Source organism: Microcaecilia unicolor, chromosome 5 (genome assembly GCF_901765095.1).
Source record: "Microcaecilia unicolor chromosome 5, aMicUni1.1, whole genome shotgun sequence".
NCBI classification, from domain to species: Eukaryota; Metazoa; Chordata; class Amphibia; order Gymnophiona; family Siphonopidae; genus Microcaecilia; species Microcaecilia unicolor.
In genome coordinates this window covers 82,141,558-82,165,102 of record NC_044035.1, presented here as the reverse complement: position 1 = coordinate 82,165,102, position 23,545 = coordinate 82,141,558, and the positions used below count along the sequence as shown (strand labels likewise).

The 23,545-nt window shown below is 44.6% G+C and overlaps 1 protein-coding gene across 3 annotated transcripts in view; it reads left to right on the top strand.

Annotated features, from left to right (window-relative positions):
- Positions 1–23,545, top strand: part of PCGF5 (polycomb group ring finger 5) — a 300,957-nt gene that overhangs the window by 217,209 nt on the left and 60,203 nt on the right. For all 3 annotated transcript variants that reach the window (XR_003942125.1, XM_030203049.1, XM_030203048.1), the window contains one exon: positions 6,710–6,808. Coding sequence is in view for 2 of the 3 variants with exons in the window: in XM_030203049.1 (XP_030058909.1) it covers positions 6,710–6,808 (99 nt within the window). In the remaining variant the exon portion in view is untranslated. The remainder of the gene's footprint in view (positions 1–6,709; positions 6,809–23,545) is intronic.

The following is a 23,545-nucleotide window of genomic DNA, read 5'->3' as shown; positions in this document are numbered from 1 at the left end:
TGAGCAAGATGGGGATTGGGGATGTCGCTGTTTTTAGGCTGGGGAATTTTAACGCTGTCTGGCAACCCATTCACAAAACGTACTTTGTCGCAACGGATAGCTGCTTGTATTTTTTTTCTCTACCATGAAAAATGCAAATCCCTCAAGACACGGCTCTTCGTCTTCGGACTTTGGCTAGTACAAAAGCGCATCTTCACAGAGCTTCCCCATAGATATTTGTAAGCGGGTATCCTTGCATACTTTTAGTGATCCAATATTGCCTCATTGTGTACCAACTCCCAAATCATCTCCAGTTTCGGACTTGATGTTGCGCTCTCCTCTGCTTTGACTCCATTTTTTGATAGGAAAGAGCAAACACTCACATAATCACTCTACCTTTCCTTACCATCCTTCTTACTTCTTAGCCTTCCCTATCTCCTTTCTGTTTGTTATCCCATCTTAGCTTGCATTTATATCAAACCCTACAACTACTCGTTTACTACAATTAGTATGTTTCTTTTCATGACTGTAATTGTATTTACTATGTAAGCCGCATTGAACCTGCAACATGTGGGAAAGCGTGGGGTACAAATGTAATAATAATAATAATAAAAGGTATGTTGAAACAAAAAATGCTGGGGTGGAGGAGCATAGAAAAAATATTTTGTTTTGAAGGGGAGGAGAAAGAAAGTGTGTCAAGGTGTATGGTGGGTGGGGGGAGAGAGAGATCAAAGATGTTGGATGGGTACAGAAAAAGGGGAGTCACTGGATGAAAGGAGGAAGAGAGAGGAGATGGATGAAAGGAGGGAGACGCTGGACAGAAGGTGGAGAGCAAGGGAAGATGTTGGTGGAAGGGAGAGAGAGAGAAAGGGTCATGCTGGATGGAGGTGAGAGGGGAGAAGCTGGATGGAAAGAAAGAAGAGTTGGGATGCTGGATAGAAGAGGGGTACAGAGAGAAAGATGAAAGATGATTGGAGAAAGAGGGGACATGGAAAAGGGCAGGGAAGAGACAAGCTGTTGAGGAGAAGGAAGGGGAGCAAGGGGGAGACCCTGGTTGGTCAGATGGAGAGAGAAACAGGAGAAATGCTGGATGAAAGGATGGAGAGAGAGGAAAAATGCTAGAAGTAGGGCACACTACTCATGCCTATATATATAGTGTCCACCCATATTAGCTCTGGGCCCAGCCAAAATGTCAGGTCTGGCTACGCCACTGATGTAAATGATCCACTTCTGCTACATATGCTAGAGTGTGGCAAACTGAGTTTTGGTGTGCAGAACAGACTATTTTGCCTTTCAGTTCTTCTGTCACTCAGTTTATGGATTTTCTACAGGAAGGTTTTCAAAAAAGGTTTGACTCTCTCAATTCCCTCGAGGGCCAGGTAGCAGTGCACTTGTGCTTTTGAAGTCGTCTTCAAAATTCTTCCTTGGCAGAATTTTGGGGTTAATAAGCTGAAGCGTTTGCACAGGTGTTTATGCCCAGAATGGAGTCTTAATTTGGTCTTGCAGGCACTTTAGAAACCTGCTTTTGAACCTCTCCATAAAACCACTCTGAAAACAGTTTTCCTTGTGGTTGTTGGCTAGGGATGTCTCGGAGCGACAAGTTTTGTTTTATAAAGACCCTTTTCTTCAAGGCCAGACTTACTGTTAGAACTGTTAATTCCTTTCTGCCCAAGGTGTTTCCTCCTTTCAACTAAATCAGCTGATTTATCGTCCCTCATTTTGTAAAGAGGTTTTGGTTCTCCTCATAGAAATCCGTTTTTTTTTTTTTTTTTTTTTTACCCCTCCTTCATTTTCTTAGTACATTTTGCCCAGTTTTAAGTTTTCTTAATTTTTTGTCATCACTGGGTTGGTTTTAGACCCCGACTTCAGCTGGGTTCTTTTTTTTTTTTGGGGGGGGGGGGGGGGGGTCTCCATTCCTTGCCCCTTTTTTTCAGGCATCATTGAGTCGTTTGATTTATCCGGTGGAATTTTCCAGTCCATGTCCACGAAGATTCCCAGTGGCTTCAAGCGCTGTACCTGGTGCAATCGGACTATCTCGGGGAAGGACACCCATTCATGGTGTCTGCAGTGTCTTGGGCCCAACCATAACCCTGCTCATTGTGTGCTCTGTCTTCGTATGAAGAAGAGGATCCTACTTTCCCGGGAGGCTCAACGAGAGAAGAGTTTTGAAGCCAAGTCCGGTTCCGTGACATTGGCGTCGAGCATCACACCAGTATCAGGAGCGTCGGTCAGCATGGCTGCTTCGAGACCCGTAGACAGTGGGAGCAGGGCCCCCAGGACTATCCATCGTCGGACCTGACCCCGAGGTGAAGTGAGGATTCTACAACGTTGGGTGAAGGCCAAGAAGCATTGTCATCAGTCACCCTTGATGCATGGTGTCAGGAGCTCTGTGGTGTCGAAGGATTCAGCACCTGAGAAGCATCGGCGCCAGGAAGGATCGCTCTACCTCCATACAGGAGGTGCCAATGCGCCTGTCTCCAAGTAGCCGAGATCCTACTCCCACATTGACCCCAGCAGTTCTGCAACCTGCGCCTCAACCGGCACCCCAGCTTTTCCCGTTGTCAGTCCTCAATGAGCGCATCCGAGCTGTGCTTCCAGAGCTGCTGTATGACCTCATGCAGCGGTGTGCACCGGTATCGGGGCTGCTTGCGCCTGACATACTTCCCGTTGCGGCCATGCCGGGCCCTCAGCCTGTGGTGCGGCCTCCAACGCCAGCACTGCTTGTAGCCCTGGTGTCAAGTGCCACCCAAGCCAGCACCCCCTCGATGTCAGTGGAGGAAGCTTCGTTGGAGTAGAAACTGAAGCTGACTTCTCAACACAGCTCTTAGGGCACTGTTCCTTGGCATAGAGGCAGGTTTGGTTTCCAATCCCATAGGAAGATACTGTACAACACCTGGGAAGAGCACTCATGGGATTCAGAGGAGGATCTCGGATACTTCTTCTCAGACGAGTCTTATGGGATCCCTTCTGAACCCTCCCCTCCACCTGAAAGGAGATGGTCTCTGCCAGAGAGCCTTTCATTTCCATCTTTTGTTAAGGAAATGGCTGATGCCATTCCATTTCTTTTGGAAGTGGAGGATGAGCCCAGGGCCAACATGCTCAAAGTCCTGGACTACACATGCCCTCCTAATGAGGCTGTGACTGTCCCTCTCCACGAGGTACTCGAGGAATTTCTTGTCAGGAGCTGGGAGTCCCCCTTTTTTTGTCTCTGACATGCCCAAGAAGATGGACACCCAGTATCAGATCCACAGTGAACCTGGTTTTGTTAGACCTCCGTTACCTCATGGTGGTGGAGTCTGCTTTCAAAAGAGCCATGAGTACTAGGGACTATGCCTCAGCACCCTCAGGCAGACAAGGTAGAACCCTGGATTCTTTTGGGAGGAAGTTGTACCATGCTTCAGTGCTCGTCTGCCACATACAATCCTACCAGCTCTTCACGAGCATCTACTTGTGAAACTCGGTGACACAGCTGTTGGATTTGGTGGATTTTCTCCCTCTGGCACACACCAAGCCTTTTCGCCAGTTGGTCAAGCAGCAGAAGGCATGTTGAAAGTTCTTGGCCAGGTGCACTTAACATTTTTGATGTGGCATCCATGATCTCTGCTCAAAGTATAGCAATTTCACAGACTCTCCTGGCTGCTTGTTTGACTTGGAACATTCTGTTCAGCAGAGATGGGTGAATGCCCCTTGCCAGGGGGATAACCTTTTTGGAGAGAAGGTTGAGAAGGTCACTGACCAAATCAAGAAACACACTGATACAATCTCTTCTCTCTCTCTCTCTCTCTCTCTCGCGCTGGGCAACTTCTGCATCCACTTCTTCAGCTAGGAGGACTTTTGGCAAGCCCAGGAGCAATTCCTACTACTATCCTGGGCGTAGGTACAATCCTGCAGCTCACCAGCCTACTCAGGCTCAGCCCCAGCGTGCTTGTTCTGGTCAACAATTAAGATAACTATAGAAGGACCTTGGGAGACTGGACCTCTAAAAGATAGAAGAAGTTCAGTATAGATAAGTGCAATGTCATGTACATTGGGAAGAACCCAGATTATAGCTACGTGATGCTAGGATCCACTTTAGGAGTTATCACCCAGGAAAAAGATGTAGTCATCATTGTAGACAATAAATTGACATATTCTGCTCAGTATGCGGTACTGGACGAAAAGAGAGCAAACAATGTTGGGAATAGTTAAGAAAGGAACAGAGAATAAAACCAAGAATATGATATTGTTTCTCAGTTGTAACCATACCTTGAATATTGTGTGCAGTTCTGGTTGGTGCATCTCAGAAAAGATGTGAAGAAGAGCAACCAAAATAAGGGCGTTGAGCAACTTTCCAATGAGGAAAGGCTAAAGTGGTTAGGGCTTTTCCGCTTGGAAAGGGGATGGCTGAGGGGAGATATAAGAGGTCTATAAAATCTTGAGTAGAATGTGTAAACACAAATCAATTATTTGCAGTTTCAAAACATCAAAGCCTAGGGGACCTGCCATAATATTGCAAAGTAGTACATGTAAAGCAATTAGGACAAAATAGTTTTTCACTCATTGCTGCAGTATGTGATAAAAGCACTTAGTGTAGCTGACTTTTTAGTTTTGGACAAGTTCTGGAGAAAAGTCAATAGACTTATTAGGATAGACCTGGAGAAATCCACTTTTTATCTCTGGGGTAAGCAGTATGAAATCTAGCTACCTTTTTGGATCCTGGTATTCATGACTCGAATTGACCACTGTTGTGTTTTTAAACGGGATACTGTGCTTGATAAGCCTTTAGTCTGACCTAGCTTGGCAATTCTTATGTTTTTATATTCTTTCAGTCTGTATCAGCAGAGTTGGCAAATGAGTAGACCAAATGGTTGTTTTTTGCTGACCTCTAATTTTTTTCTGTTTTTATCTGTTGAGTAAGGATAACTTGTACCAGTTGTATCTGTCTGTTGTACTGTTAAAGGTCTTATTTGAATTCTGGTCTTTTCTGTACCACTCCATCTTTCTCCATAATTGATGTTCACAATGAATAACTACTGGGGGAATTTTGCTACAGTGCAATGCAGTTTGCGAAGAAGTCCCCTCCTTCACTGACTCCACAGAATTTTGTTCCATTTCTGATTGTCTTCCTCCTTCCCTCTGTCTACTTGTACATGCACCACCACCACCACAACATAGCAAAAAAGAGGAGCTGCGCAGCCACACATTGGGCTGTTTCTGCTGCCTTTGCCACCTTGGCCACCAGCAAATTCGCTGTACAGAAAGCCCGCATGGCTCAAAACAGTTGGGCCCAGGAAACAGAGGAGGAGGAAGCAGCCTGATGTTCTGCTGCGCAACTCCTCTCTCTCTCAGTGTGCTATGTGGAGTGTGTGCACGGAGGGAGGAGGGTGCCGGAAAAAAGGAGGATGGAATGGGGTGGGAGGGCTGAGATAAAGGTGAATAAAGGTGTATACGTGTTTGTGTATGCACTTGCGTCATGGGAAGGGGTGGAGGGCTTCAGGAAAGTGCATAGAGTTGTGTATGCCTTGGGGGGAGGTGCTTTGAAGCAAGGTAGATGGGATGGTGTATGCCATGAGAGGGGAGACGGCTGAGGAAAGATGGATGGGGTGGCATGTGCCATAGGAGTGACTGGAGTAAGATGGATAGTGTGTGTGTCATGGGGTGGAGGGCTAGTAAAAAGGTGGTTGGGGAATGTGTGCACCTTGGTGAGATGCCAGCCCTCATAATGGGTGAATTCTGCACAAGAAAATTACAAATAAAGTGTGCGGAATTTTGATTTTTTTTTTTTGTGCAGAATTCCCCCACTTAGTAAATGTGTTATTCTTGATTTTATTACAATCAACATGCATATTTGCATTGTAGAAGAAAAAAGGAAATGGAGTTCATACATCTCCATTCCCTTTTTCTTCTACAAAGTAAATTTTGTTGCTTCTTCAGTCTTAATTTGTTCTAATCTTATGAGATAAATAATTAGTGTGCATAATGAATTTGCTTCATCTTCTCACAGATTTTTTTAGCACTAATATATTCCTTTGAGTCAGTATTGTAGGTTCACTGTAAGTATGAGTTTATGTATCTCCAAGACAGCCGCCTAATCCAGAGCTTCCCAAACTGGGTTGTGACCCTAAATGGCACCCATGTTTGGGGTTGCAACCTGGGCAGGCCCTCCACAGAGGTGTCATCGGCCCACATCTCCAGGGCTTCCTTGCTTTCTGTGGCTGTGATATTTGGGTCACGGCCACAGAATGTTTGATCATTGCAGGCCTAATCCCTCCATGTATATAGTTGTATTATACAAGTATCCATTGTGCCTTACTTGCTAGGATTTAACGTGTCGAGATTTTTAGCTGCATATTAACAGAAACTCCTATTCAGTATTTCTGTTACTGTTTGAAGTAGCTGTATCAGTGCATATGGTTTTTATCTGCTTTCATTTTTCTATATTTATATTCACCTGTTTACTTTGCAGAGTACAAAGAGGTTCACTAATTTTCAGGCAACATGGTACTAATTAGCACCTGCTGATTAAAACATTGTGAAAATAAGTGAGAAAACAAAGTGAGAAAATAAGTCCATGTCTGATGTATGGCATTATAGAGGTTCTTGCACTCAGCTACTTTCTAAATGTTTTTTGTTTAAACAAAATGTTTTAACAAGTTTTTACTTTGTAGCATAAAGGAATGGACTGCAGATGTTAACATATGTTTCTATAATCCTTGATATTTTCTTATTAATTGAATTCTGGGTTTTATAGGGTCTAATGAAAAAATTCATCCGCTGCTCTACACGTGTTACAGTTGGAACCATTAAAAAATTTTTAAGCTTAAAGCTGAAGCTTCCAAGTACCTATGAGGTAAGTTTTGATAGAAGCAACCTTAACTGCTTTTTTCCCTTCAGGAATATACTTAAAATAATTGAGCTTTTCTTAATGGATTTGTTTCTAGGAACATCATTTAATGAAGTAGTTAATGTAGTACTAACTATTTGTAATTATTGAACTTAAGAAACTTCCTTGCAAAATATATTAGGTATTACTGAAAAATTGTATAATTTAATTTTTTTATTCAATAAAACTTCATACAGTGAGTTAATGTTAAAGTTAATTTTAAAAGCCATTTCTCAGAAAAGCAGTGCTTTCTCCATGGAAATAGGTTTTTATAAAATTGGCTGTCCAATATGTGGGTAAGAATCTATATGTATTGCCATTTTGTAGGTATTTTATCCTACATAGAGGGATGGATTTTTTTGGGAGCAGGGTTAGGATGTGGTTTGGAATTGTGTACATATAAAAGTATGCATGTATTTTTAGTCAGAAAAATGATTTACACAAATTAGATAGATTGCCGTACCAATGGGCTATGATGTGCAGACTGTTCATATTGGGTTCCTGCAACTTTTAGATTAAATAATATACTTTTTGTTTATTTACAATTTAAATTTTTACAGACTTCTGTTCAGTCTGTGTTGAGGCACCAGTCCTCAATTTTACTTACAACTTTTCATTTGTTTTGACTGGAGAAGGAAACGTTTACCTTCCCTTCAAATTACGTACAGTTCTCCTTATGTCCTTGTGATCTGAGCTGGGCCCATATTTACATCTAACTCTCATTTATAACAAAAGAAAAAAGCCTACAGCAACCTGCATTAACTGGACCATCCAAGATATTAGAACTAGAAACTGCAAAGTGAATAACTACAATCTGTGATTTGAAATTTTATTTTAACTACATAACTATTTTTAAGTTCATTATTCTGTTTAAGATGCCGGTGATCAGAAGCCCTGCGCTGTTCCAAATATTGCTCCAAAATTAGAGCAATATGATTGGTGAAAGAAAAAAAAAAATTATAACCCATTTAATACTAAACTTCGCGCACTTGGAGACAGGGACTAAATATAAGGCCCCCAGACCTCCAAAAAACGTGTTCTTTTCTTCGGAGAGGGTCCCACCGCCCAGCGTTCATGCAGCAGCAGGTCATGAAATCTATTCCTCCAGTGCCAAAAATCTGGTGGGTCCACAGTCAGCCACCCATTCAGGATCACCTTCTTCCCCATCAGGCATACCTTACGAATCAGCTGTCGTTCACCCCCCCCCCCCCCCCCCCCCCCCCCCACTGAAGGACAAAAAGTTCATATTTGTCAAATATAATCCCCAGAGGAGTGCAGCTAATTCGAGATTTTACCAAGCCTTCCAAATACTTTATGATCAAATGCCAATACCTTTGTGTACCCGGGCACTCCCAGAGAAAATGATAAAGTGTACCTTCCCGCTGCTGACACTTAGAACATAATGGATCTGGTACCCCTCCCATCTTGAACACCTGTGGTTTGGTCATGTAAGCTCTGTGCAGAATACGAAATTGACATTCCCTCAGATTCGCATGCACAGAGATCCCTGGTATACGGAACACCAGCTTTGTATAATCTAAAGTCAATCTAGGTCTCTGCGTGTCTCTTGCCCAGCGGGCTGTGATTGCTGCTGTATTTTTCTGGGGTCGCAACTCCCACAGTCGCTTGTGCAAACTCGAGATCGAGAACCGTGTCCCCGGGACTTCCTTGAAAAATTCTCTTACTTTCCTCCCATGCCCACTATTCAACTGTTCCATATTTAGGGACCGAACATAATGGGCTAATTGCTGATACGCAAACTCATGACTAACATCTATGCCTACCCCCAGCGCCCCCAAATTTAGCAGTCCCCCTCTAGTCCCCAATACATGTTCCAACATAGATGCCCACCTTCTGAATACCTTATTCTCGGAACCAGGTGTAAACGCAGGATTACCTTGCAATGGCAACATATCAGATGTGTCCGCTGCCGATCCCCAGTACCCATTTAAATCCTTCCAAACCTCCCTCATGGGTCCTAATAATAGACTATCCTTAAATTTATGTGGCACCGAACTCTGTGGGCCATGCAGTAGATAATGTAAGTGAAACGGCGCAAAAAAAGCCTGTTCCAGCCCCATCGGGGTGAAATCCTGTTTATCTAACAGCCAGTCTCTCAGATGTCGTAGCAAACATGCTTGATTGTATTTTTTAATATCTGGGATCCCCATACCCCCCACCCTCCAAGAACCCATTAAGAGTTCCAATGGTAATTTGGGCTTTTTCCTCCCCCAGACAAACTGTCGTAGATGCTTGTGGAATTGCCTAAGATCCTTGTTTCTCAAACGTAGCCGTAAAACTTGCAAGACATACAGCCACCTGAGGAATTCTGCCATGCGGAACAGCTGGACTCTCCCATGTAACGAGAGCGGTAATACTATCCATTTTTGCATCCTATGCCGCATGTTGTCCAACAACTTGGTAAGGTTAAGGCTATAAAAGGCCGTAGCTTTCATGGCCACCTGCACCCCTAAGTATGTCAAACTGTCTTTAGCCCACTTTAATGGGAACCCCACTCCCCCCGCACTTTATCCGTTGCTGTTAATGCCAAGGATTTTGAGAAATTGACCTGAAATCCAGCAAAATCCCTATATTTCCTGAATAATTCTAACAAAGCGGCTAGGGACTTTTCTGGGGTCCGTGAGATGCACCAAGATGTCATCCGCAAATGCGGATATCTTAAATCCGACCGTCCCCCATTCTACTCCAGCGATTTCCGGGTGAGACTCAATCTCTCTAATCAGGGGATCCAACGTCAGTACAAAAAGTAATGGGGAGAGAGGGCATCCCTGTCTCGCGCCTCTCCTGATTGAGAATGTCTGCGAACGTTCACCATTAATCCACATAAACGCTTGAGGGTTCGAGTACAGAGCCCCTACCGCCTTCCTAAAAAAACCCTCTATACCTACTTTCTGCAAAACTGCGAACATAAACTGCCAAACCACTCGGTCAAAAGCCTTCTCTGCATCGAAACTTACTAGCAGAGAAGGCTGTCCTTGTTCTTCCACTCGCTCCAATGAGGCTATCAGAGCCTCACATTGCTTACCACTGCCCTACCCTTTACAAACCCCACCTGCGGGGATGCTACCAAACCGGGAAGCACCCGTGCCAACCGGTTTGCCAGGATTTTTGCGTAGAGTTTAACATCGCAGTTTAGTAGGGATATTGGCCTATACGAACCCATGTCCTCCGGGTCTTTGCCCGGTTTCAGCAACACAATCATTTTGGCCATACTTAAAGTCTCTGGGACCGACCCGGAGGCCGCCATGGAATTAAAAAGATTTAATAAAGGCGGGGTCACCTGTTCTTGTAGCAATTTATAAAAAGCCATGCTATACCCATCAGGCCCTGGTGCCTTGTGAATATCACTCTGTTGTAACGCTAAAGTTAGCTCCCCCTCTCCAATGGGGGCATTAAGGTATTGTTTCTGTGAGTCTGTCAGCATTGGGAGGTCAATATTATCCAAAAACAATGCACTATCAGGTACTATGTCCGTGTCCTCCTTGTACAGGCTTCCATAGTAATGCCTAAAACTATCTGCTATGTCCTGTTCAAGTCTGAGCAGTCTGCCCTCTTGACTCTTCACTTGCAAAATCCTAGTTGTACCTCTTTTCTACTTAGCTAATCGGCCTAACAAAGTGCCCGCCTTTTTCCCGTACATGAACATCTGGTGTTTATAATACAGAATGGATTTCTGTGCCCTCTCCTGTATGAGTTCATTCAGTTCCCTCTGGGCCTCCAAATATATTAACTTCTGTTCTTCTGTCAGAGCTGCCCCATATTTCTTCCGGTGCACTCTCACCTACCTTTCCAAACTCAATATCTCTTTGTCTCTCCGTTTCCTCTTCCATGCCCATCTCACCTCTTAGGACCGCCTTTGCTGTTTCCCAATACAACCCATGTTGTTCTATATGCCCTCCGTTGTGATACTCGTAGTCCCTTCACTTTTCTTGTAAAAGTTCTTAGAATTTCGTATCCCAATAAAGCTCAAATGGAAATGTCCACCCCCCATGTCCTCTCCTATCTCCTGCCAATTCTAGAGTCACCCATATGGGGGAGTGGTCCGATATTTCGCTTGGCCCAATCTCTTGCCTCCACAATTTTAGAAAAAAGAGGGTGTGAAACAAAGATGTAATCAATTCGGGATAGGGAAGAGTAGGCCCGAGATAAGTGTGTGTAATCTCTGCACCCCGGATGTAGCACTCTCCACATGTCTATCAAATCTAAGGTGGTACACAAAAACGGTAGTCCCCTAGAGTAGTGACTAGGGCCCAGGCCCCCCGACCTGTCTTATCCATTAATGGATCATACACCATATTAAAATCTCCCCCGAGCACCGCATTCCCCCTCTGGTATGGCGTCAGCAATGCTATGATTTCTTTGTGAAATTTCTTATCATATACATTCGGCGCATATATATTACAAAAAATGTGGGACGTCCCCCCTATCTCTACTTCTACCAATACATACCTACCCACTGCACTCCTCTTAACTGACTTTATGGCCAGCTGCAACCCCTTCCGAAACAAAATCAACACACTTGCCTTCTTATTGTGAGCTGGGGTGCCGACCACAGTTTCTACCCACCCTTGCCGAAATTTATTGTGCTCTACTGAAGTCAGGTGTGTTTCTTGAAGAAACACAACGTCAGCAGCATGACGCTGCAAAGCCTGTAAGATTTTTTTCCGCTTTATGGGCGATGAGACACCCCCCCCCCACACACACACACACACATTCCACGAAAACAACCTAACCTGCCCCAGCACTCCAAATTAGCACATAACTCAGTGTGATTTTCTTCCTATTATTTGGAGGGCGCACCTCCCAGCCCTTAGGTGCTTCCCCTCTTAACCACTGTGTCCTCCATGGCCCCCCTCCAATGTACAAAGTCAGCAAGCAAATTATATAAAAAAAACATCAAATACATTCCAAAAAAAAAAACAAAACTCCCCCCTCCCCTCCCCCTCCCCCTCCCCCCTCCACAATCCACCATATAATGTTCTCATCTGTGAACTGGTCATGCGTCTACTCTGCCCCCGCCCCCTCTAGCCTCAACTATAAATTAACACGTACAACCCTTTTCAACATGTCACCATATATTGCTTAAACCCTCCTCCCATATTCAAACTGATATAGTCCCTCCTAGCCTAAAATTTCCTCCCAAACCACTATTTTTCTTAGATAACTAAACTGTTAAACTATAAAAACACTTTCCAAACTTTAGATCCCCAAACATGGGTCTCTATTGCTGTTGCATTTGAAGTCTTACTAAACCGCATTCTCCAGTTTCTGCTCCCGCTCTGTCAAAATGGATCCATTTCTCCTGCGTCCACTCCGTCTGATCCCCACCATCCACATCTCCTGTAAGGGTATCTCCACTCCTGTCAGCGCGCTGCCTCCTCTGTGTTCTGCTCCATGCCTCCTTTGATCTCCTTGACGAACTGCGTCGCCTCCGCTGGGGCAGTGAAAAATCGTGTCTGACCATCATAGTGAACCCTCAGGCGCGCCGGATACAACAAGGCAAAGCGAACTCGATGTTGATGAAGCTCCGTACAGGGACCCACAAATTGCTTGCGTTGCGCTGCCACTGCAGCTGAAAAATCCTGGAAGCACAACACCCTCTGCTCTTCATAGCATACTTTTCCCAGTGATCGCCAGGCTCTCAAGATCTCCTGTTTGTGAGTGTAATTTAAGATTTTACAAATTACAACTCGGGGACACTGCACTTCCGATCTCAACTGTCCCAAGCGGTGTGCACGCTCTGTCTTTAGGTTGTTCTCCAGGGCTTTTACTTGTAAGACCTTTGGCAGCCAGGACTGTAAAACTTCGCACAAATCCACTTCTCTTACAGATTCCGGGATCCCCACTAGTCTGAGATTGTTCCTTCTTGCTCTGTTCTCCAAATCTTCCAATTTCATTTCTAGTTGGGTGATCCTCTTCTGCCAGTCCTTATCGCGGCCCTCCTGCTGTGCGCTCCGATCTTCTAGTTCTGAAAGTCTTTGCTGAAACCCCGCCATGTCAGTCTTCAGTCCTTCTAGTCATCCATATTATGAAGCTTTTCGGAGATCCTCTGCAATTTAACGTCTACCGATGACTCCAGCAGTTGCGAGACCTCCGCCGCTATTTCAGCCGCCTAGACAGAGCTCACTGTTTCTCCCGAGGGGCCGGAGTCTGCCATTTTGCCGTCTCCAGCTCGCCCTCATGCTCCATCTTTCCGCAGCGATTTGGATGCCATACTATTGAGATTTTTTGGCGGATCTTCTCAAATCTCTCCTTGGTAACGTTCTGTTTCTATTTGCACTCCGTGCGGGTTGCTAGCTTGCCAATTTCAGCTGTTAGAGGGGTTGATGTTATATCGGGGCCTCAGAGCTCTCTCCTGCGGCGTCCTATCCCTCGCCTAGCATCACGTGACCACCCACCATGTACTTTTTTACCATTGACTTTCCACCTTCCTTTCCTCCAGTATGTCTTTCATGGAAAGTAATACACGTAAGAGCTGATAATACAATCTATGCATCTTATTTTTCTCCTCTCAATGCACCTAAAAGTATACACGTTAAAAAAATAAAATAAAATTGACTTTTTCCTTTCATTCACAAATTGTAAAATTTACCATTTTATAAATGGAAGAACAATCTCCAAGTTTTATTTTACGGACCAAACACACTTGTCAAGTATTTATGGCCATATCATTAAGCTAGTTAACAGGCATACATCTTCATAAAAAAATTAAACACACCTGACTACAGCCTGTAGTAGAGGAAAACAACACTGGAGCTGCACTGCCTAAGATCTGTACCTAGACATCTTCTGTTGGACAAATTCCTGCCATCCAATGGCTCCAGTACACTTCATATTGCTTACCCATCCCTGTCATCTTCCTCATCTCAAATCCTTACATCCATCAAATCAATGATTAAATGAGGTCCTACCTTCTAATTTTCTTTCCCTGAGTTCTTCTATACCAGTTCAGATGCTTGGGTTTGTGCTATCCTAAATACACAGGGAAAGAGATGGACTGTTTTAAATGAAATCACTTTAGGAAGATAGGATGGTACCGGTTGAATCACTATCATTGGGGGGGGGGGGGGGGAGTAAGGTTCCCTATGGGACAAGGGTTGCAATTTTGAAATGCATTGAGCAGAAGAAATTGTATTTAAAAAAAAAAAAAAAAACAACAATTTTAAGTGTAACATTCTTTATGTAGCAGGAATCCAAAAGGTGCAATCAGGCTTCCTGAGTAGAATTGCAGTGGTTTGGCAAGAATGAAGAAGACCTTTTCCCATGTAGCACATCTCTGGGACCTACCATTTCTAGATCTGATGGCAACATCACAGAATGCAAAGGTACCAGCCTTCTTCAGTTGGAGAAAGGAGACAAAGTTGGCAGGGATAGATGCTTTGATTCAAACCTGGACACAGACAGGCTTTCTGTATGTTTTTCCCCTGTAGCCCTTGATAGGTAGAGTATTACAGCAGATACAGGCACGTGTAGAACTGGTAGTTCTCCTGGCTCCAAATTGACCCAGAATGCTACGGTACAGACATCTGATGAGGATGAAGATGGAGGAGCCTCTGATATTCTCCAATAACTCATTTCTTGGTACAAGGTTCAATCGGTATACAGAATGAGCCTCTATTTTGTCTTATGGTTTGGCTATTGAGAGAGCATGGTTAAGGAAGAAAGGTTACTCAGGAAGTGTGATCTTGACCCTTTTATCTTCTAGAAAGAACTCTACTTTGCTGGCCTATTCTTTGGTATATATTAGAATATGGAGGTTGGTATGCAGAAAAGGGCGTAGTTCCTTTCTGGACCCCAGTTTCTGATAAGGGATTAGTTCTTCTTTTTCTTGAAGGTACAAGAGGCAGTATTAGCTTGTTTCAGAGTACCTAGTGCAAGGTAGGTGTTTACCTTTATACTAGGATGTGGTTCATTTTTTCAGGGCAGAAAAATTGATTAATTCTCATCATCCAGTCTTCCCTCCTTGGGATTTGAACCTAGTCTTGTCTGCACTCATTCTAGTACCTTTTGAAACTGTAAGGGAAGCTTCCATGAAGGATGTAACACTTAACTGTTGTTGTTGGGTTTTGTTTTGGGGTTGTGTGTTTTTTTTGGATGCCATTTGCTCTGCTCAGTGCATTTCAGATTTGCAATCCTTGTCCCATAGGGAACGTTTCTTGTTTTTCCTTTTTCCAGTGAGAAAGTAGTGATTCAACAGGTACCCTTTCTTCCTAAAGCGATTTCCACTTTTCATTTAAACCAGTCCATCTCCCCTGTGTTTTTAAGGAAGAGAGAGATAATCAAGAGCCTACAGTCTTGCATCAGTTGGATGTTGGCCAAGTGTTGAAGGAGTATCTTAAGGGAAGAAATGAGATAAAAGGAAACAGGTTGTTTACTTCCTTTAGAGAAATACTGTAAGGGAGACCCAGCGTCTAAAGCCCTTAAGGAAGCAATTGTACCCATATGTATTTCCTGTGGGCGTCCAGTACCTTTGCTCTACTAGAAGTCAATCCACTTCTTGGGCAGAACTCTCTTTTATTCCACATCTTGAAATTTGTAAAGCGGCAGTTTGGGCTTCCATGCAGTCCTTTATTCGCCATTACAGGTTGGATTTGCAGGCAAGAGATGATGCAGCTCTTGGGGCCAAGGTTTTGAACACAAGGATTGCAAGGTCCTACCCTATATATTTTACTTTTCTGGTATTTAAGTGTCAGGACTGGTCTGGGTGGATGATTAGGAAGGTTAAATTAGGTCTTACCTGCTAATTTTCTTTCTGTAAGTCCCTCCAGAACAGTCCAGAACCCACTTAGTGGTTAATGTTCAGTAGTATATATATATATTTTTTTTTTCTTATGGAAGTGTTTGTTCTTGCTTGCTATTTATTTAGGAAAAAAAATCGTTTGTCTATTATATACTTGTCCACTGCTGCTTTGTTCAAATACAGGCTAACCAAGTTGTGGCATAGAGTTCTTAAGCTATGACATCCCAACTCATTAGTTTCTTAGTCTCTACCTAATGGTAGGATTAAACAAACCCAAGCATCTGAACTGGTATAGAAGAATTCAAGGAAAGAAAATTAGCAGGTAGGACCTCATTTAATCATTGATTTGGTGGCTGTAAGGATTTGAGATGAGGAAGATGATAGGGATGGGTAAGCAATACCCCTATCTGTTGGTGTTCCCCAGGGATCTGTCCTTGGACCCCTTCTCTTATCAATCTACACCTCTTCCCTGGGCTCCCTGATCTCATCTCATGGTTTCCAGTATCATCTCTATGCTGATGACACCCAGCTATATCTCTCCACACCAGACATCACTGCAGAGACCCAGGCAAAGGTATCAGCCTGCTTATCCAACATTGCTGCCTGGATGTCCAACTGCCACCTGAAACTGAACATGTCCAAGACCGAGCTCATCGTCTTTCCACCAAAACCCATGTCTCCTCTTCCTCCACTTTCTATCTCAGTTGATAACACCCTCATCCTCCCTGTCTCATCTGCCCGCAACCTTGGATTCATCTTTGACTCCTCCCTCTCCTTCTCTGCGCATATCCAGCAGATAGCCAAGACCTGCCGCTTCTTCCTCTTTAACATCAGCAAAATTCGCCCTTTCCTCTCTGAACACACCACCCGAACTCTCGTCCACGCTCTCATTACCTCTCGCCTTGACTATTGCAACTTACTCCTCACCGGCCTCCCGCTTAGCCATCTATCCCCCCTTCAATCTGTTCAGAACTCTGCTGCACTTCTCATATTCCGCCAGAACCGATATACTCATATCACCCCTCTCCTCAGGTCACTTCACTGGCTTCCAATCAGATACTGCATTCAGTTCAAGCTTCTCCTTCTTACCTACAAATGAACTCAGTCTGCTGCCCCTCACTACCTTTCTACCCTCATCTCCCCTTACGTTCCCGCCCGTAACCTCCGTTCACAGGACAAATCCCTCCTCTCTGTACCCTTCTCCACCACCGCCAACTCCAGGCTCCGCTCATTCTGCCTCGCCTCACCCTATGCTTGGAACAACCTTCCTGAGCCCTTACGCCAAGCCCCCTCCCTGCCCATCTTCAAGTCTTTGCTTAAAACCCACCTCTTCAATGCTGCATTCGGCACCTAACTCTTACCGTTCAGTAAATCCAGACTGCCCCAATTTGACCCCCCCTATCGGACTGACCGTTCACTTGTCTCTTAGATTGTAAGCTCTTTGAGCAGGGACCGTCCCTCTATGTTAAATTGTACAGCGCTGCGTAACCCTAGTAGCACTTTAGAAATGTTAAGTAGTAGTAGTAGTACTACGAGGGTAAGCAATATGAAGCGTATTGAGCCATTGGAAGTAAGGAAAAAAGATGGTACAATATTTGTATATGGCTAAGATTTTGAAAATAGGTGGAGCAAAAAGCAACAGATCTTAGGGGAAAAAAAGAATAGGAATTAAGGGTTGGTCCTCTACTACAGGCTGTAGTCAGGAGTGTTTAATTCTTTTATGAAGATGCACACCTGTTAACTAGCTTAATGATATGGCCATAAATACTTGATACGTGTGACTTGTCTGTAAAATAAAACTTAGAGATTGTTCTTCCATTTGTAAAATGGTAAATTTTACAATTTGTACATGAAAGGAAATAGTCAATTTTATTTTATTTTTTTTAATGTGTATACTTTTAGGTGCTTTGAGAGGAGAAAAATAAGATGCATAGATTGTATTTTCAGCTCTTACATGAACAGTTGGCGTAGGTCTTGTAAGAACCACAGATTTTACCCATATGGTTTGTCACAATAATAATAATAAATAAAATTATTCAGGTTGTTTTGGTTTCGTTATTGGCTAGTGAAAACCTATACACTAAGAGATCAGTTTTATAACTGGGCACAAAAATGTAAGTATTCTGAGCGCCAGTTCTATAATGGTATCTGTTCTCCAAGATGTCATTATAGAATGCTAGCATAAGCCAGCATCGGTGCACCTACATCATAATAATTTAGGAACTCCCACTTATGTCAGGTCTGTGTCTTGCATAAATGTTGGTACCTAAATGCAGTGCTTTAGCACATAACCAGGAGTGCCACTCATGCTCTGCTCATGTGTATGGACCCCCTTGAAGTTACACGGTAAGGTAGTTATGCACATATTTTACAGAATACAGCAGAGCGTTCTGGTAGCACGCACTTCTGCGCTTACTAGCATAAGTGCTAGTATGCTAACAATTTAAATGCTACCAAAAAAACGTAGAGGGGGGCCTTTTTTCTATTATTGGGAATAAACTTTTCTGCTAGAGTCCTTTTTGGCCTTTTGTGGTTTGTGATGGATGTTGCCTGTCCCTACTTTTTGCTTGTTTGGCCTTCACTTCGTAGGGTATTTTCTGCTTTACTTTGTGCTGTTCGAAAAATGTAAGTGCACAATCCGAGTGTAAATTTAGTCACCCTAGTATAGAATGAAGAAAATAGGTTTTGTAGTAACTTCCCTGCAGGTAGCATTTTTTCCTTTGAAAACAGTGCATGTAGTTTTTATTATACAAAATTGCCTGTGTTGTTTCCTCCCATAACCAAACTTCTCCCTCAGGAACACCTTAAAAAAAAATCATCTGCAGGTTGTTGAAGAATGCATACACTTTACACACATTGAAGGTGCGGTGTAGTCAGATTCATTTTTTGAGGTAAAAACATGTCTGTGTGCAGAACTTGGTTTTCCTTAGCATCAGCAGCAGATGAATCCAGAGACTTGTGGGTTGTGTCCATCTACCAGTAGGTGGAGATAGAGAGTACTGAATTGCACCTTCTTATAGGATGGAATGCACCTTGGTCAGTCTGTATCTCCAGCAGGCGGATGATTGGTCTCTCACAAGCTCCTGTTCTGGGTCTCTCAGTTCAGTTAAGCTAGGAGGGTGTGTGGCAAAGTGGTGCCACCTTTAGGGGGTATACCTGGTCACCCCAGGTCCCTCCCCCATCCTGATTCCCTCTCCAGCCCTCCTCCATGCTCTTTCCTCGCTAAAAGAAAAAGAGCCTTAGCACCACATTTTCTCTTGGAGAGATACTGGTGCCCGCAGTATCAGGGCTAGGAGTGAAGAGGGTAAATATGTGCCTGTACTGGACTCCGATGACCCAAGGCTGAGAGGAAGTGGGTCAGCAGCAGGCCTCCCAACAGCTCCCCAGGGTGAGGTTTTCTTTACTGTGCGGGTTACTTTCTGGTTCTGTGTTCCCAGGGGGAAACCCTACAGTGGTACACGCATTCTGTGGCTGTATTCCATAGCGGAGAGCAAAACTGCATCCTACTACAAGATATGTAGTCTCAGTTCAGTAGGCAGGTTCTGCGTTTGGGTCGGACTTGCTGTTTTCCCAAGTGCGCCAAGCACGGGCTGCTCTTTTTCATAGTGTTGACAGGGCTTCAGCAGCCATCTTGTCAGTGTAAAGGTTGGAGTGCCTTGCTTTCACTGGTTCAGCTAGACCTGGCATGTCTACAAGAGGGGGGGGGGGGGGGGGGGAGTGTATCTTGGTCCAGTTTTCCCCGTGTTCCAGGCACACTATTTTAACAAAAAGTGGAGCTCAAACAGTGGTTATAATGTTTGTCAGGAGTGCCTTTGAGATTATTGCTCCACCCCACCGCTCCTCTCCTTCCTGCCCCGCAGAGGACTTATGTTCCGTTGGGATCCCCGCATAGTGAACTTCAACTCTGCTTGCGCCGACACTTTTGTTACAGGTCTGCTAGGGACGGCCAGAGGCTCCCTGGCTGCCAGAGAGCTCAGGGGATCTCCTCCCAGATGAGCCCAGTGTTCTCCATTCGGCTGTTGCCTGGGTTTTTCATCTCAGCATTTCCATGACGGCGGTCCGTTTCTGCACCCATTAGTGCTACCCCAGGGTAGCCAATGTTTGCGACCTCTCTGCAGCAGCTAGTTTCCATCCCAAGCTTAGTAACGGTTCCATCATGTCTGGGATCTTGTTCTCACCAGGGCTGGATTCATACCGCTTGGTCCTTACATGGTAGCAGTGGTCACCTGGGGTTCACTGTCCGTGGTGCATTGCCTGTGTGCCAGGTAGAGAACTTCCTCTCCATGAGCCTAGTTTGGTTGTCCCTTTATTTTGGGTGCAGCTTAGTTCACTCATTTTTACTGCGGTCAGAGGCTAGTTCTGTCTTGCTCTACATTTCAACTTTTCCCTGTCCTCTGACAGTGCAGTCCGGAGTGGAACTCCATCCAAGGAATACTCTGTTTCCTTTCAGTGTCTCTCTGCCACGGTGAATACTTCACGGCTTCCATGGGGGGACTTTCTCCATGGTCATGACTCTGCTTTCAGTGGCCTAATTCTTTAGAGTAGGGGTTTTTGAACCTAGTCCTCAGGACACACCCAGTCAGTTGGGGTTTTCAGGATATCTCCATTAATTCATTGGTGATATCCTGAAAACCCCCAACTGGCTGGATGTGCCCTTGAGGACTGGATTAAAAACCTCTGCTTTAGAGTGTACCTGGCCTTCTCCCGCTGGTCACGGGGTCTGGGCTGGGTTAGGCCTCAGCTTAGAAGCAGAGGTGCTGAGCTAGTCTAGGGCCCTGAGTTTGTTCCAGCTCTTGGAGCATCAGTATTGCCCTCTGAGGTCACTTTTAAACCGGTAGCACGGACTCTTGTTTACTGTAGTGACTGGTTCAGGTTTTCAGGCACTGGTTACCACGCAGTTGGTGGCAGCATATTGGGCTGCCACATTCTGCCTGTCAGCGCACGCAGTGTTTCCCTTGGCCAAGACAGCTGGTGCTCCCCTTTTGGGCCTTTATTCCTTTGTGGGGTTTTTCACAGTAGCTCGAATCTTTAGTGTGGTACCCAGCTGCTGAGTTGACCTGTGCCTTCTTTGCCTCTTGGATTCCTTTGCAGGATTTTATGACAGCAACTTTTACAGAGCGGCTTCCAGGTAGCAGCATGGATTCCTGGTTCCAATAACCAGCTGAGAGTGAGAACCGAGATCCACAGGTTCCCTGCCGCTGGGGTGCCCTGGGACTTCTCTGGTACTCAGATACTTTTTTTCATTGCATTGGACAGCTATTGTTGTTACAGAGCAGCTTCAAGCTACCTGAATAGCTTACTAGTGGCAATAACCAGTGAATACAGGGTGTTGCAAGTTGCATGTCCATGACCTCTTCGGCTTTCTATCTATAGTGCTGTGGTTCACGCAGCCAGACTGCTGCATCAGATCCTAGGCGGTCAGCCATACTAGTTTGTTTCCATATGCATAAATACATTTTTCCTTCCGTGAAACTCCGGATATGGTCTCTGAGTTTCTAGGAGCATAGGAGGCAAGTTTCTATTAACCCCTCCATCTCTTCTTTGGTATCATGGGGCCAGGTACTACAGACACTTTTTATTTTCAGGATGTTTCTGTGATCGTTGCCGGAGAACGTGGTACGGGCGGTTAGCTTGACGGAGTTTAAAAAGGGGTTAGATAGATTCCTAAAGGACAAGTCCATAGACCGCTATTAAATGGACTTGGAAAAATTCCGCATTTTTAGGTATAACTTGTCTGGAATGTTTTTACGTTTGGGGAGCGTGCCAGGTGCCCTTGACCTGGATTGGCCACTGTCGGTGACAGGATGCTGGGCTAGATGGACCTTTGGTCTTTCCCAGTATGGCACTACTTATGTACTTATGTACTTATGTAGTACGCAGGAAACACCAATGCTCCATCAGAAGGTTGGGAGTTCAAACTCCAGATGAGCTTGTGTGCTTCTGGATGACAAGGAAAAGGCCAGTACTGGTCAAGCTTTTTAATTTATGCTTCTCTTCAACTGCTACAGTGCATGTTGTCTGGAAGGACTAGGCTTCAAGCTCCAGTTCTACCATGGCCTTCCATGCCACTCAAAGGAGGGCTTTCGGTCTCTCCTCGAGTTCCAGAGTGGCAATACTCCTCTCCCAGTGCTTGAGGCATATCTTCAAATTCTCTGTCCGTTGAGGCTTGGCTGTGCCAGTGGGGTTTCACACTGGAATTCTCCTATTTCATTGCATATTCTCTCTTGGACTCTCCATACAAGTTCTGGTTCATCTCTCCAGCAGTTCTATCTGCCTGGCGGCTTCTCTTTCTTCTGAATCCCACAGTTGTGACAGTGCCCTGTTAACAATGGGGGGAACAAGATGTTCTGTTTCCTTGGTGGTTCCATGAAAGGAAATTATTTCCATCAAACCTCGGAGTTCAATGGAGTACTCCTTTCCTTTTGGGACTAGTGCAGTCTGTTATAGTTTCAGTCCCACAAGGGGTGGGGTGTTCTGCCCTCCCTGAATGTCAGGAACTCGTGCTGTTTTCTGCCCATTACACATTACACCGCCTTGAGTGAATTCTTTCAAAAAGGCGGTAAATAAATCCTAATTAAAAAAAAAAAAAAAATACCACAAGAGACTTATGTGGTTGAATTCCATGGAGGTTTTTTATCCATCTGTTGCCATTGCCTGGTTCTATCAAGGTAGTTTGTACGTTTCCCAAGAGCTACCCTTATTCAGTTCTCAGGATTGGTATTCACTTTCACCAAGAATCGGCGATTTCTAGTGCTAGTCTTGGGATGTCATGGGGTAATCTTCGCCATTGCCTTGAAAAAGACTTTCTTCTTGTGGGTTATCAGCAAAGCTTCTTGTCCAAGTTCGATGCGTCTTTCCTTCCTAGTCCTTGAGTCTGAACATGTGTTCCACCTCTGAGTGCCATGACACCTATCTTTGGGCATTTTTTCCTGGTGCCGTATTTCAAATCAGGCCCCTACTAAGTTCCTGGTGCATTTCTTTCTCTCTAGGATTGTATCAGTCTACTCAGCCATAGCGGATGGTTCTAGCTTGGCTTTCCTCAGACATTTCGGAAGTTCTCTCTAGTTCACCCTCGCCCTCATTTGGTCGATGCCAGGTGATATCATCCAGGGCACCCTAGTTTTCGTCTTTGCTCCTAGTATCTGTTCAATCAGGGGGTCAGAATTCCAGTTTTAGGCCTGTCGGTATCTTCCGAATTCCCCTGCTAGGGTATAGGTACCCTTCATTCTGCTTCTGCCTTTCATCTCTCGTGCCTTTTGCATTTCTGGCTCGTTGGATGTTTGTGTACGTCTCCACTATTGAACAGTGTTCAATGAGCTCCGTTGGTCGGAGCACTACCTCTTGCCTTATTAGGAACCTCAGCAAGTGCTGCAGCTTCCACAGCCGTGCTAGACTTGCTGGCTCAAGGAGGCTTCCGTGTCCGTAAATATCTAGCGGGTAAACTTTTCTGGCCGATTGCCGAGCGTTTTCGGGCCAGGCGGTGTCATTGTTCGGGACGCAAGCTCATCTGTTTTTCCTGGGGGGAGGGGAGAGAATGGGTAGTATGGCGACTTACTTTCATGCTTTCTTCGGCCTTTACATTTTGGTTACCTCGGCTTGGTCTCCTGCACTTTTTGGATTGTCGGTGCTGTCTGCATGAGTTTTTAAGTCCCACCATACTTCAAGACTGCTTCACTACATCCCACAAGTTTCTGGATTCATATGCTGCTGTTGCTAAGGAACGAAAAATTATATCTTACCTGATCATTTTCTCTCCTTTAATCGCAGCAGATGAATCCAGAGTCTCACTTTTGATCATTTTTGGTGGTTCCTCTCTTATTTCTATCAGTTGGACCATGTTTCTCCATTTTACATTTTAGATGCACTGTTGTACTCATTTTTCATCTGAGACGTTCTTGTATCATATATCCTGGTGGGGAAGGAGAAATGTTCTAATTGTGTTC